We start from the raw sequence: 14,908 nt of genomic DNA, 5'->3' as shown, positions 1-14,908 counted from the left end.
ATTTATTTTGGCAGCTACCAAATGTTTCTTTTTTTTAATCCAAATAGTACCTTACTGAGATATAATTTACATATACCATAATGTACATCTCAAGTGAAAAAAATACCTCTTTTTTTTTTTTTTTAAAAAAAAAGCTTTTTTCTTGAAGATTCTAAGACAAATCTTGGTCTGTCCTCCAAGTAGTATTTGTTCATTTTTACGAATAACATGAACTTCGAGTCTTTGATGAGACTGGATACCTGCAGGTGAAAAGAGAAGGTGCTCACCTCTCGTGGGAGAGTGACTGATCTTTAATGAAGTCCATGAGATCCTTCAGCACCGGGTACTTCTCTTTCACCGTGGGCGCCGGTCTGGCCTCCTCCATCGAGCGGAAGGAGAGCAGCCGGAGTCGCCCCCGGGTGAAGGGAGGCCGCCGGGTGGGAGTGGAAGGTGACGAGGGCTCCTCTGCTGGGACGGAGGACACTTCCAAGGCTGGAGCGCCACTGCTGGGGGGCAGCGTGGGCTGCACGTCCGGGCCGGGGCTCCGGTCTCCCGCAGTAGGGGGCGCTGCTTCGGGGGGCGACGCCGAAGCTTGGAAATGCTCTACCACTACAGAGCTTGTCCTCTGGCGCTTGTCCAGTGGCTGCAGGTGATCTGTGTCATCCACGGCCACCGACCTGTCACAGCTTTCTTTTGAACCTCCACCCGTGGGCAAAAATTTCAATAGTAGAAGACTCTTCTGATAACACTCTTTTGCTGAACGTGAAAAAGGCAAGAAGGAGAATGAAAAAAAAAAAGTCCAAATGAAACTTGTTGCCTACTTTGGAACTGAAAATAATCTACTTAAAGTCTACAATTTAGGACAGGAAATACCTTCAATACTGGGATGTACACATCTACCGAGAGAAGAGAATCATATTTTCTCTCATTATACACATAAAAATCTAACACTATCAGCACACTTAAAGTTTTATTGTGCACATTTTCACACATATTAATATAATATAGACAGAATAGTATAAGGAGTCCTCCATGTACCCCTCACCCAGATTTAACAGCTATCAATCCAAGGACAGTCTTCCCCAATACTATCACCCCCGCCCCCCCACCCCCAACCCACAACAACCCCCTGGGTTATTTCCACGCAGATCCCAGACATCACATTATTTCCTCTGCAAAATCTTCAGTGTGTTTCACTAAAAAGAGTTTTAAGTAATAACATTACCAAGAAACGCACACTTTTTGAAAAATATAATGAGCTGTATGTAGCTCAAAAAGCACTTGGTGCCTCCTAAGAGAGGTATTTTTAAAAAAGGCTCCATGTGGATCATACTAATGAACAACCAGGCTTCCCTGGTGGCTCAGATGGTAAGGAATCTGCCTGCAATGAAGGAGCCCCCAGTTCAATCCCTGGGTTGGGAAGACCCCCTGGAGAAGAGAATGGCGACCCACTCCAGTATTCTCACCTGGAGAATTCCATGGACAGAGGAATCTGGTGGGCTACAGTCCATGGGGTCTCAAAGAGTTGGACACAACTGAGTGACTAATGCACACACACAATGAACAATTAACAACTGGCACTTCCCTATTTGTGACACGTTCTTGGAAAAGACCTTTAGTGCCTGTGTTACCTTCTCTAGGTAAACACAGCTTCAACGAAACTAACTCAGAAGATGGGTCGCTGGTTTCCTACGAAATGGGAACAGAAGGCCCAGAGATAGATGACAGCTGGAGCCGGCACTCACCCAGGCTCTCGGGGTTAGCCTCAGCAGCTTCTGGCCCACGCTGTTCTTCTGCCTCACTCCCCAGGTTCATCAGGGACTTCTGCTTCATCTCTAACTGGGGGAGGGTTTGAGCCACATTGTTACCTTGTCCCGACAGGGCAGGAAGAGCAGCCACAGCAAACTATTAACACTTCAAAAGCACACAGTGTTGAGATCCCAGAGAACTTTATAGCCCTATGGTGAGGACACAGGACCGAACTGCTTTCATTTGTCCTAGAAATAATCCAGAATTTGAAGCTGCTTAAAGGTCTATCTGCAAAACTACCTCCTTTTCAACTATGTGTTATATGGGAGGGATTTGTGACCACAATCCTATTCTTTAAAAAGAATTCTAGAACGCTGGAGACAGAGGGGCCCTTACCTAAAGCTGACCTACTAATAAAGAAGTGAGGTCTTGGTTAGGACTAGCCTTTAGGACACTGTGTTTCCACTGTAAGCGGCATGGGTTCGATCCCTGGTTGGGGAACTAAGATCCCACAAGCTGTGTGGTGTGGCCAAAATCCACAATCCAGTTTGCAGCAGAGGTTGAACTAAAACTTGATCTCTATCCTGCTCTGAAGGTGAGGCTGCCTCTAAGTGAGGCTAAGACTGCTGGGCAGAGAATGGTGCTTCTAGTACCAGCACAGGCAATGGTCACTGTGTGCCACGGTGCTGACAGCCCAGGCAGAAGACCAATGATGTATGGAGGCCAGGCTCTTAAGAGAGAAGGCTGGCATCTTGTCCAGTCATTGGCAGTCTGTCCTGTGCTGAACCAGGAGCACAGTCTACAATATGCTTTGTCCCAAATGCCAAACCCTTTTCACTTTGGCTGTCTGTGGGAGTTAACTTTTCAGACACACTTTCTTTAACTGCGGGAGGAGAAGGGGGCAACAGAGGACGAGATGGTTGGATGATATCACTGACTCAACGAACATGAGTTTGAGCAAAATCCGTGAGAGAGTTAAGGACAGGGAAGCCTAGCAGGCTGCAGTCCATGGGATCACAGAGAGTTGGACATGACTGAACAACTGAACAACTGCCTTGGTTTCTCTGTCAATACACTGTCAGTACACTGATTCTCTTCCCACCATTCTGATGATGATATCTTTAAATTTCTTTTGAGAGATCCTGTTCATCCAGGTCTCCACCTATCTATCTAGTCTATACTGAGCACCAACTACGTTCTCATCATCGGGGACTTTGTCCAAGGCTGTCTGTTCCTAGAAAAATGAAACTATTTTTTTTTAAACTATTACCAATGATTTGAAGTCATTCTTACCTCTGCCTTGAGATGTATTCTTTCATATGTATTAAATTTTCCAGCTAGATATCTTAGATAACCTAGGTGTCCTCATACTTAACATGTCCCAAACTGAACTTAGCTCCCCACTCCCAGATCCAAGACCATTCTTCCTACTCTGGTTAATACTTTTCCCACTCACCAAGTCACCCCCACCAGGAACACGAGAACAGTCCTAAATTCTATCTGCCTTTTCACCATACCCATCAATCACACAGTCTAATTATCTGACCTCCCAAGTAGCAGAAGCCATCCTCATTTAATTATCACAACTAGTCTCCTGCATTCAAGCTTTTTCTTTTCTTTTTATTTCTTGGCTTCACAGCATGTGGGACCCTAGTCCCCCAACCAGGGATAGAACCCATGCCCCTTGCAATGGAAGCACAGAGTCTAACCCACTGGACAGGGAAGTCCCCTCTTGCTTTCAATCTTATTATCCATCTTCTACTCATTTTAATAGAGAAGTCAATGGCACCCGACTCCAGTACTTTTGCCTAGAAAATCCCATGGATGGAGAAGCCTGGTAGGCTGCAGTCCATGGGGTCGCTAGAGTCGGACACGACTGAGTGACTTCACTTTCACTTTTCACTTTCATGCATTGGAGAAGGAAATGGCAACCCACTCCAATGTTCTTGCCTGGAGAATCCCAGGGATGGGGAAGCCTGGTGGTCTGCCGTCTATGGGGTCGCACAGAGTTGGACACGACTGAAGCGACTTAGCAGCAGCAGCAGCAGCATTCATTTTAAGATTGCTTTCTCAATTACTATACAATATTTAATTAAGATGGTTATAAATATATATAAATAATACTACCTACTCATCTCCACACCTAAGAAATAAAAGAATTCTCCTTTACTTGTTGTTAATCATTTCCATGCATGTGTGTAATTTTACTATGTATTTATGTACAAGACAGAGAGATCTGGCTAATGTTTAAGTTTTATTTGAGGAATACCATACCTACGCCTTCTACAGCTTGCTATGTTTTGCTCATCGTCACGCCTGCGAGCACCGTCCATGCTAATAACGGCAGCTCTACTCCACTTACTTTCACTGTAGCATAGGACAATACGGTAATACAATACCCCTACGAATGGATGTCTTGCTCTCCCAAGTTCATTGCTGTCACAAAGAATGCTGCAGAATCACCTTTCCAAAATGCAGAAGGCCCTCTCCTTTGAGAAAGGCCTCCTCTCTGCCAAAAACCATCACTGGTTGCCCAGAATCTAATGCAGTGCTTTTTCTCCTAGTCTACCAGGTTAGGTTCCACCAAGCAGCCTTTGGGGTACAGAAGAAGGCAAGTAAGGGGGGCTCAACTGACTCCTGTGTACTCTGACAATCTAACTTCACCAAATTATGATTTCAAGGGTCCTAAATTATTTTTTATCCTTTATCCATTTGCATCACTGAACTTTAGTTCTGAAAAACATTCCTAAAGTTATATTCTTGAGAAGAGAGCTCCTTACCTTAGTTCAAAGATATGGTAGAAAAACTCAAAATATATAAAAATCGCAAAAGAACATCTTACCATCCATATTCGAATCCCATCAGCCAAGGAATACACCTGTGCAAACTCCTCACTCAAGGCTGTCTTGCCCCCGCTGTTTACTGGGGAAAGGAGAGGTTACATTCAGTTAACACAATTCACTACTGCAACATTAAGCCCAAAGTCACTTCCCAATCTCTGCACAGGAAACCTCTTCCCCTGACACTTGCACATTGTCTGTGGTAAGAGAGAACTGGGGGGAAAACCATCAGTAAACTACAAACACCTGTAATGGGTTCCTATGTTACTTCAAACTGTTTTTCAAATGAACAGCATCTGAAATGGATATACTATTAAGGTAAAATATAAAAAATAGTAAAAGCAAAATAAAAATTATTAACATGATAAAAATTCAGGGTATATATTAAGTGAAAAAGGTCGGTTATGAAACAGTATATACAAAATTATATTATTTAAAAAGAGTATACAGGAATTCCCTGGTGGTGCAGTGGATAAGAATCTGTCTGCCAAATCAGGGGACACGGGTGTGATCCCTGGTCTGGGAAGGTTCCACATGGTATGGAGCAACTAAGCCTGAGCCCATGCTCCAGAGCCTGTAAGCCACAACTATTGAGCCCATGTGCTGCAACTACTGAAGACCATGAGCCCTGGAACCTGTGGCTCCACAAAAAGAAAAGCCACGGCAACGAGAAACCCTTGCACCACAACTAAGAGCAGTCCCTAACGGCCACAACTAGAGAAAGCCTGCATGAAGCAACGAAGATCCAGCGCAGACAAACAGAATAAAATAAATAATTTCAAAAATAAAATAAAACATACAGAGCATATATGGTAAAAACATGGTATGTACATATACGTATATATACATATAACTAAAAAGCCAGGTAGATACATAGAAAAATGACCAAAGAAAAATGTTCTTGAAGTGGTGAAATTACAGTTGATAATTACTTTAAGCTTTTCTGTACTTTGTAAGTTTCTACATAAATAGGTATTATTTTTATAATTAGAAAGAAAATTTTTTAAGTTTTTTTTTTTTTGGTAATGAATCCTATGAAGCCTGTCCCTTCTTTTATCTTGAAAGCAAAGGAGGGACTTCCCTGGTGGTCCAGTGGCTAAGACTCCATGTTCCCAGTGCAGGGAGCCCAGGTTTGAGCCCTGGTTGGGGAACTAGATTACACACACTGCAACTAAGAGTGAGCACATTGCAACTGAAGATCCTGCATGCTGCAACTAAGACCTGGCACAGCCAAATAAATAAATATTAAAACAAACAAACAGCAAAGGATACTATACGAGAACAGGGTGACACTCTGTTGACCCAAAGTTGATGCAATGAATTTTCTGAATACCTAGAATGTGCCAGGCTCTACTTCAGGTACTGGGAACGCGATGCTGGGAAAAACAAACATGGCCCCTGCCCTCAAACAGCTTAGTCTAGTTGAAAAATTCCCATCCATTTCTAACCCAAAAGGGTGACAAGTTTTTAGGCAAAGATAAGTTAGCAGACAAGGACCACTCTCAAAGTAGATCAGTCTTGAAGCATCCACAGATAGTCCCTCAGAGGCAGGGACAGAAAGGACTGGGACCAATTGTGCCTCCTTCACAGCAACTGTGGCTGGTATTCTAGAAACAACTTGCACACAGTGAAATAGTTCTTGTTCCCACACTTGATTTGTGTATCTCAACAGCAGATATGAACATGATTGGAAAAAGAGCTGGGGGACCTCTCCCCCAGCCAGAAACCTTCTGTATCTCAGCTTTTTACTCACAAGGCTTTTATCCTTCCACTGACAGCTTGCACAGGTAACAAAGATTGTCAAGTTCTCTTACTACAATTTGACTATGAAAACATATACTGAATTTTTTTTTCCCAAAACCATGATGATGTCAGTTCACCCCCATCCCATAGCAAAGATAACGCTCTTCCGTGTGACAGCTGTTTCCTGAAGTCACTCATGCTTCAGTGTAATTTTATTTATTTGAGCAGCTTCTTAAAGGAAATATTAAGGTTTGAGCGAGTAATTGAGATGTTTTAGACCTCCGGAAATAAACTCTGCAATGTGAGACACAAAGAACTAAGCAATAAAGGTAGCAGTGCTAATAATATCCTTAGTAGTAACAATAATTGGAACAATAATCAATTAAGTACTTACTCTAAGGAAGGAAGCATTTGTTTTCTGATAATTTCACTGGCACCATGGAAAGAACAGACATCCTGCCAAAGTGCTTGGGACAGCCATACCCTGTCTTTACACTGGGTTTGAAATGTTTTTCCCCTGAAAGATTATGAGTAGGGAGAGACCCTCCCTCTTTGTGGTTCCTGTTAAGGCTCTAGTCTACACTTAATGTAAATACACAGAGAGGGTATCCCTAGGGGACGTGAGGGAAAAGAAATGGCAAGGAGTATGCTACTGACAAAGGAAGCTGAGCAGGGAATATGCTACCAAGAAGCTGCAAGTCTAAAGATAAGAGTTAATACCTGCACTTTCTTCCTTGGTTAGTACACATTCAATTATCAAAACATCTTTTGTTTTGATTGGAATTTCTTAACATGTTAGAGCTTATCAACTCTAGACTTTACAGATAAGGATACTCAGGTGCAGAAAGGTTATCTGATTAATCTGAAGCTGCACAACTTCTAGTTTGTGAGCTGGAACTACAACCCAAGTTAAGTTTTCTTTCCATTAAACTTCTCAGCAGTCTTCCATGAGAATTCCGGATAAAGATAAATTACCTGTTGATGAGGAAACCCAAGGCTACTTGCTATATATTGCAATCTGCTGACTATAAATTGGTCACGAATCTCTTGACTGGCACAGTAGGAGTGACAAGATGAAGTCTATAGTTGTAGAAGGATGTTTATGTTCCAAAGTATTTTAAAACTTTCACTTAAGAAAAGCTTTCTTAAAACTTAGCAATTGGCCTTCAGATCAAAAATATTCCCTGTAGTATAAGTTACCATATTTTTGCAGCTTCTCATATAAGTCTGGAGTGCGATACACCAGAGCAGCAAAGGTGGCGTTCACAGCTTGATCAATAGTGGAACCAGCAACTATATCTGTCTTTGGGGCCTGTTTTCTACATGCCTGTATGAATCCTTTGAAAAGTTCTGAATATGGCCCACAGAAGTTCTGGGCAGGATCTGACTGTGCAAAGTCAAGAAGAAATTGATGGCAGGGATCATCAGGGATGTTCTTAACCTGGGAACAACAAAAACAAGAAAAACCATCATGTTTAACATATTCATTAAAAAAATTCAGTTTACTGAACAACTACTAGGCCAAAGCAGAAGTATAAAACACAGTGCATACTCTCAGGAAGTTTCAGTCTATTTGGGGGAGATCAGACAGACACACAGGTTATTAAAAAAAAAAAAAGAAAGGTAAACATAAATAAAACGTTAAAAGCATTTAAACTACCACTATCATAAAGCATAGAGATTATCGAGTGCCAAATGCCTAGAAGGGACACCAATGCTGAGAATTCACAGGAGAGAGCTCCTGGCAGGTTAAAGTAATTAAGAAAAGCCTTCTGGAGGGGATGGGCTTTGGTCTGGACCCTGAAGACTGGGCAGGTTTGGCCCTGAGGAACACAACCGTTAGCAGAAGTTAAGAGCCAGTGGGGAGACTGACCTGGCCTGAAGTCTCAGCTGGGGAGTGGTGGGAACTAGAGTCAGATAGGTAAGGTGAAAGGAGACTGTAGAGAGCCTTGACTGTCACACTGAGGAGTTTAGACTTCACCCTGTGGGCAACGGGGAGCCATTAATGGTGCTTGGCAGTGGAATGACAAGATAATGCAGTGATTTAAAAAAAAACAAACAAACTTGGTAGGTACCAACGTAACAATGCAAGTGCGAGATGAGGGCCTGGATAAAGATGGAGACAGAGGAAATGGAAAGAGATCTCAAGGAAGAATCCACAGGGCTTGCAGTTGACTGGAAGGAAAGGGGAGAAGAAGGTGAGGATAAAGGTGATGCTAGGTCGCAGTGGCTTATGCCTGGGAGAACAATAATGACAGTAACAGGAGCAAACAGTCCAGGGAGACATCCTGGTTTTACACGTCTGAGTTAAAGGGAGTCAGAACACTGAAATGGAAATAACCTAACAGGAAGATAGGCGTATGTGACTGGAGCCTGGGAGAAGAACCAGGGCTGGAAACTGATTGTTTAGGTTTTTTCCACACAGATGTGACGACAGAAGAGAGGAGACAAGATAACATCTTGGTGGGTTGCAGGAAAGCAGAGAAAGCCTGAATGAAGCCCACTTTTTATAGAAGAAGGAAGAACAGAGGTCAATAAAGGAGGCAGGGGGAGTGCAGACATGTAAGAGAAGACAGTGGACTGCCATGGAATACAAGAAGAAAGGGTCTGAAGGAGCAGAGAAGTTAAGAAGAGTCCCTGGATCCAGCCACTAATTACTGAAGAATTGGGGTGGGGGAAAGTGGGAAGAAGGGAGAAAAGTAGTAGAACTGAGAGAGGGGGACAGAGATGAAAAAGACATAGTGGAAAAGCTTGTTTAGTTTATAATATTATAAGCCTAAATAATGTGCTACTGTCCCATGGAGAACAAATAAGCATAGCATACACCATCTGTTCTTAAGCGTGACTCAGCAGGCACAGGAAATAAACTCAACTCATTTAAACAAGGTCATCAAGAGAGCTTTACTGAGCACCTACTATATTACCACTACATAGTCTGGCAGTTGATACTTTTGAACAGCCGTTACACTGGCCCCTGTGAGGACCCTAGTGTCTGCCCTTGAGGAGCTAATAGCTTCGTGGGGGGTGATAAGATACATACACAAATGTTTATAATTTAAAGTAACAAACATTAGTAATCATTCCTCATTCCAAATACACAGATAAGCGAAAAGTAAATACCTCCTTATTATCCTGGGGTGGGTGAGTGGGCCAGCTTGCTTCTAATCCCAACTCTGGATGTATTTGGTGCCTGAAGACAGGTTTCCACAAGGGGGAGTTTAGGACTAATGCCATTTTTGCCTGAGGTATTGCCATGTTACTGCCTAACTCTGCAAAGAGAAGAAGGAGGCTTATGAGAGTTCTGTTTTTCCCTTAATATACTGAGAATCTTTGAACTGATGAAGGAAAGGCTTAAAAACAAACAAACAAAAAACACAACACAAAAACCTGGCCACTAAGACTTACAGGGAATTACCCACATTTAGCAGAACCTAACTGTGATCCTTCATAAACACATACCCTGGTGAACTGAAACCATCAGGCAGTCCCAAAACGCTGCCATTCTGTATGACAGGTTCAGGCAAGATCCCTCTGAAATAACTAAGCCATGAAGCAAACCGAAAACAGAATGTGAACCATCTCTTGGGTATAACAGGAGACCACTTAGAAATGCCATGTTCATAATTTGTAAACTTAAACTTGTAAAAGGGCTTCCCTGGTAACTAAGTTGGTAAAGAATCCGCCTGCAATGCAGGAGATCCCAGTTCGATTCCTAGGTTGGGAAGATCCACTGGAGAAGGGATAGGCTACCCACGCCACTGTTCTTGGGTTTCTCCTGTGGCTCAGCTGGTAAAGATTCTATCTGCAATGCAGGAGACCCGGGTTCAGAAGATCCCCGGGAGAAGGTAAAGGCTCCCTGCTCTAGTATTCTGGCCTGGAGAATTCCATGGACTGCATAGTCCAAGGGGTCACAAAGAGTCTGACATGACTGAGCAACTTCACTTTCACTTTCAAGCTTGTAAAAAGAATAATAGTAATAGAAAAACACCCACCATATATGTGTTTATGAATAAACAAAGAAAAAAAAGACTAGGTACAAATAGATTAAAATGTTAATAATAGCTATGCCTGGGTATTAGGATTAAAAATGGCTTTTCCCCTTAGCCTTTTTCCATTATGCGATTTTTTCCATGATATTTTACTTTAAAAAGGAGAAAAACTCAAGAAATAATACAGGGAAAAGATTACACTAGAAAGCTTCATTCTATTTGTTTCATTCATTCTTGGATGAATTTAACACATAAGTTGAAGAGTCACTTTAAGGTAAAATCCATGTTCACATACATTCACATAAATAGTCACATAATCACAGAATACAATTAACTTATTCTGAATTTCTCCCTTCTTGTTGGAGGGTATCAAAACTTAACAAAAAAAATGAGGACAGTGCTGCCAAAACCAGCCCCTCCCTGGCTTGTCCTCCACAGACAGGGAGACCACTGCGGCCCCGGTGATGTGCCCCAGTGTCCGAGTCAAGCAACTTGAATAAACTGGTGTCAAGGGGACATTTTACTTTGGTTGGCTCTCAAGGAAACTGACGGAGAAGGCAATGGCACCCCACTCCAGTACTCTTGCCTGGAAAATCCCATGGATGGAGGAGCCTGGTAGGCTGCAGTCCATGGGGTCGCGAAGAGTCGGGCACGACTGAGCGACTTCACTTTCACTTTTCACTTTCATGCACTGGAGAAGGAAGTGGCAACCCACTCCGGTGTTCTTGCCTGGAGAATCCCAGGGACGGGGGAGCCTGGTGGGCTACTGTCTATGGGTCGCACAGAGTCGGTCACGACTGAAGCGACTTAGCAGAAGCAGCAGCAGCAAGGAAACTGAAAGGGAATTTTATCAGTCCCTTTGCTCTGCGTCACGTGGAGACAACTTACAGGACGGGGGTACCACTTTGCTCTTCAGTGTGGCTGCAGTAAGGAGGGAAGGGACAGTTCAAGGACTTACGGTGCGCAGACTTGAGTGCCATGCACTGGGAAGCAAGGCGTCCCATCAGCCGGGACACCAGGAGCTGTAAATCCAGCCCCCAAGACACCGCGACATCAGGCAGGCCATAGGCGGTGACGGTGAATTTGTAGCCCCACTCATTGTTGCTGCTGTCAGAGTGGAAGAGAAACTGCAGCCGGGGACCAGCCTTAAAGGTCACTTTCTAGAGACAAACAAAGAAGTCATGTGGTCAAACCAATTAGAGAAGGCAGCATTTCAGTAAGAAGCGTGTTCTTCTTGACTCAAAAAAGTCTAAATTTAAAAATGGCCTATATTCTCACCATTATGTCTTATCACCCCCTCCGAAAGTACTAAAGGAGAAATGAACAGCAGAGTAAGGAAACAGAAAATTCACCACTGCACCTTATGAAGAAGCAAAGTTGAAAACTGCTGGTCGGTTTCCTAAATCTCAGATGCCCATCTGCCCACCACCTACTCAGCCAGAGACCATCCTGCCTGTTCCTCTGCTGCCAACCAAGACCGCTGACAGTGAAGCAACACTTAACTTCCCAGCCCCAGAGACCACGTGGCCCTAACTATGAGGGAATCCTAGCTTTCACCACCATGGTTGGGGCCTTCCTGGGCTGATCGGCCCTTCTTACTAAGGATAACAATTCGCCATGTACTCTGGACTATGTGATATAGACCAGGGGCAGCAAATCGTTCCTATGAAGAACCAGAGAGCAAGTTATTAGACTTTCTGGGTCATAAAGTCTCTGTGTGGTGACTCAACCACCCCCCGCCATGCCAACGCAGCTACAGACGAAACATAAACAAATTGCCATGGCTGTACCCCCAAAAACATTAATTACAAAACAGGTGCTGAACTCTGATATCAACACTTCCTTTCACAAAAGTGTAATATAAGTACTTCCCTTCAAAGACCATTATCTCTATTATCCCCTGAGGCTGATAAAAGGAGAACTGTTGCAGAAACAGGCCTCCTATGAGTCTCTGGAAACACCACTCACCTTGGGCCACTTGTCAGTGCCAACTTTTGTGTCATAGCGTGTTTTCCCACCTCTGGCATCGGTAAATTCCAGATAATCATACCTGTGAAAGCACAACCTCTATCACTTTCCTTCTCTCATTTTTGATCCATTATTGCTTAGGGAGAAAAGAACAGATGAGCTGTACCTTTTTTCAGTTTCACATCTCTCATCAAATTCCACCTCGAAATAGGTTGCCCCTGGGCTGACAAAGACAGACACTTCGTGGCAGTTATTTTCATAGTTGTGGGCAGACTCCTTGGTCCACGTGTGTAACACCACAGGGCGCTCCTGCTGCCAAGTCTCGACATCCAGCTAAGCAGACAAACGAGTCAAGAGAGGAGGGTTTTTGTCACTCTACATCCATCCACACACAGGAAGCTGTGTCCTGCATCAGCACCCCCGATGGCAGCCTTTGACACCCCCACACAAATCACCACATGGGCTAAAGCTACACCTCACGTTCTCATGTATACGTATCGACCAAGATACACTATACATTTATTCAGCAGAGTACACGTGGGGTTTCTATTGCACTATAGTAACTCCAATTAGCTTTTCTTTTTTTAATTATGACTATCTGTGAGAACTATTTCTTAGAAACCAGTACTAGTGTGAATTTCCAGTGGTTTAAAGACTTGACACCCCTATTTGGGACGTTGGCAAACCTGAGCCTGTCCTGTCTTCTCCCTCCTTTTTTCAGTTTTTGCTTTTTTTCCTTTAAAATGGGCTTTTAAATATATGCCCTTTGAATTCCCCAGAGTTGTGAGATCCAAATAAGACACTGAAAAAGCTTTGAGTCCTGTCAGGTTGAGTAAGGGAGAAAATGCTTTTAAATAACAAACCCTCTAATTTGCCTTTCAACAACAGATTTTCCCTTCTGGATTTCAATCTGGTTAATCATTTATATGGTTTTTATATAACATCATGTGCTACACAATGATGAAAATAATCTATGTACAGCTTCCTCGGTGTCTCCTGTCTAATGTTGACCATGCCAAATCAACCCACACTGGCAATTATCCTTGTTGGCAAAACCAACACTGATAAAGTTGATAAACACTGAAAAAATACTGGTAAGACAGAGGGAGCTCTTCTAGAGGCAACTTATTTGTGTAGACCTGTACTGAGTGGTATGTCTCATGACACATGGGCATGGTGCCCCTGAGAGGGGCTACAAGGCATGTTCAAATGCCAGCTCGAGGTACCTTGTTCACTCCTCCATCGGGGTCACTGCAGAGCTCCTTCAGCAGCTCTGTCAGGGCACTGAACTCTCTCAAGAGTGTGCAGTGTGAAATGTCCAATGTGCAGAAGTCCAGCAGAAAGATGACCTGAAGGAAGATGAATGAAGCACTCAGTGTCTGCCTCAGAGTCAGCCAGGGATGCAGATGACCAAGCCCCTCCTGCCTCTTACAAACGGTTGCCACTCTGTCTTACCAGTTGGCGAGCTGCCATCGAAAACACCGAGTTACATAATTTTTCTACTATGGTTTTCCCGCTATACTGTGACAAAAGGGATTCCAAAATCACTCTCACGTGTGCCAGAAACTGCCCCACATCTGCCAAAACATAAGGAGAAGAGTTAATAGTTTCTATGGTAGAAACATCACTTGCTTGGTCACCATCAAGGACAAAGCTGGAGAGGGTCACAGGAGCTGTGGAGGAACTTCATCAGAAAGACCATGGGATCATCATGAAAGTGAAAGTCACTCAGTCGTGTCTGACTCTTTGCAATCCCATGGCCTATAGTCCATGGAATTCTCTAGGCCAGAATACTGGAGTGGGTAGCCTTTTCCTACTCCAGGGGATCTTCCCAACCCAGGGATCGAACCCAGGTCTCCTGCATTGCAAGCGGATTCTTTACCAGCTGAGCCACCAGGGAAGCCCATGAGGCCATCAAGTGTCCCACAAGTGTTTTCCTCTGGGAGGGAAAACCACTGTGAACCTCAGTAGAAGTTTACTCTTAAAAGTGAGGGATTTTTTTTTTGTCTTTACTACTTTTCAGTGGGGTGGAGGTGTGATTTTTATAAATCAAAGTACACGGCTGACCAAGCCAGCTGTTGGTCTGCCTTTCCCTCTGTTTACAAAGGGCCCGTCTCCAGGTACACCATTCGACAGGCCAAACTTGAAGAGTCAGGACTCAATACTGTAAGCATTTTTGACACAGCTCCGAGATCAGGTTTGATGGAACTGATTTTTCTATAAATTCCCAGAACTTGTTGGGTTTCCTATGATTTTCTGGGGATTTATGGGACATGAATCTGAAAATTTTCAGTATCAGCAAGGATCACAGAAGTGCTCACATATACCTTAGATTTTGAAAGTTCAAGACTTCCTTTTTTGAAAAAAAAAAAAAAAAAAAAAAAAGACTTCCTTTTTTGGATAACTTGATTAAAAGAGGGAAGACAGACTGTACGGAAGAGGATGGTACAGCACTCATCTCAGAGTCTGTGTGACTGCAGAGGCAATGTTTAGGCTGTGAAATGACTCAGCCCTTCAATAAACACATTTGGGCACACTACCACTTTCAGAAAGGAAACTCAGAGCAAAAAGACATGCTACAGAATTCTATTTTAAGGAAAAAAAACAACAACCCGAAGACAGATCTGATTTGTAATAATG

At 43.3% G+C, this 14,908-nt stretch overlaps 1 protein-coding gene across 2 annotated transcripts in view; it reads right to left on the bottom strand.

Annotated features, from left to right (window-relative positions):
• The window catches only part of ZZEF1 (zinc finger ZZ-type and EF-hand domain containing 1), a 94,896-nt gene that overhangs the window by 36,770 nt on the left and 43,218 nt on the right, over positions 1 to 14,908 (bottom strand). For both annotated transcript variants that reach the window (XM_055576869.1, XM_055576870.1), the window contains exons 20-29: positions 13,724 to 13,845; positions 13,495 to 13,617; positions 12,435 to 12,601; positions 12,269 to 12,350; positions 11,259 to 11,460; positions 9,432 to 9,580; positions 7,512 to 7,752; positions 4,571 to 4,650; positions 1,725 to 1,818; positions 267 to 735 (exon numbers count right to left, since the gene is read on the bottom strand). In XM_055576869.1, coding sequence (XP_055432844.1) covers positions 267 to 735; positions 1,725 to 1,818; positions 4,571 to 4,650; positions 7,512 to 7,752; positions 9,432 to 9,580; positions 11,259 to 11,460; positions 12,269 to 12,350; positions 12,435 to 12,601; positions 13,495 to 13,617; positions 13,724 to 13,845 — 1,729 coding nt within the window. The remainder of the gene's footprint in view (positions 1 to 266; positions 736 to 1,724; positions 1,819 to 4,570; positions 4,651 to 7,511; positions 7,753 to 9,431; positions 9,581 to 11,258; positions 11,461 to 12,268; positions 12,351 to 12,434; positions 12,602 to 13,494; positions 13,618 to 13,723; positions 13,846 to 14,908) is intronic.

The sequence above is a fragment of the Bubalus kerabau genome, chromosome 4 (assembly GCF_029407905.1).
Source record: "Bubalus kerabau isolate K-KA32 ecotype Philippines breed swamp buffalo chromosome 4, PCC_UOA_SB_1v2, whole genome shotgun sequence".
Classification (NCBI taxonomy): Eukaryota; Metazoa; Chordata; class Mammalia; order Artiodactyla; family Bovidae; genus Bubalus; species Bubalus kerabau.
This window is presented reverse-complemented; position numbering and strand designations above follow the sequence as displayed.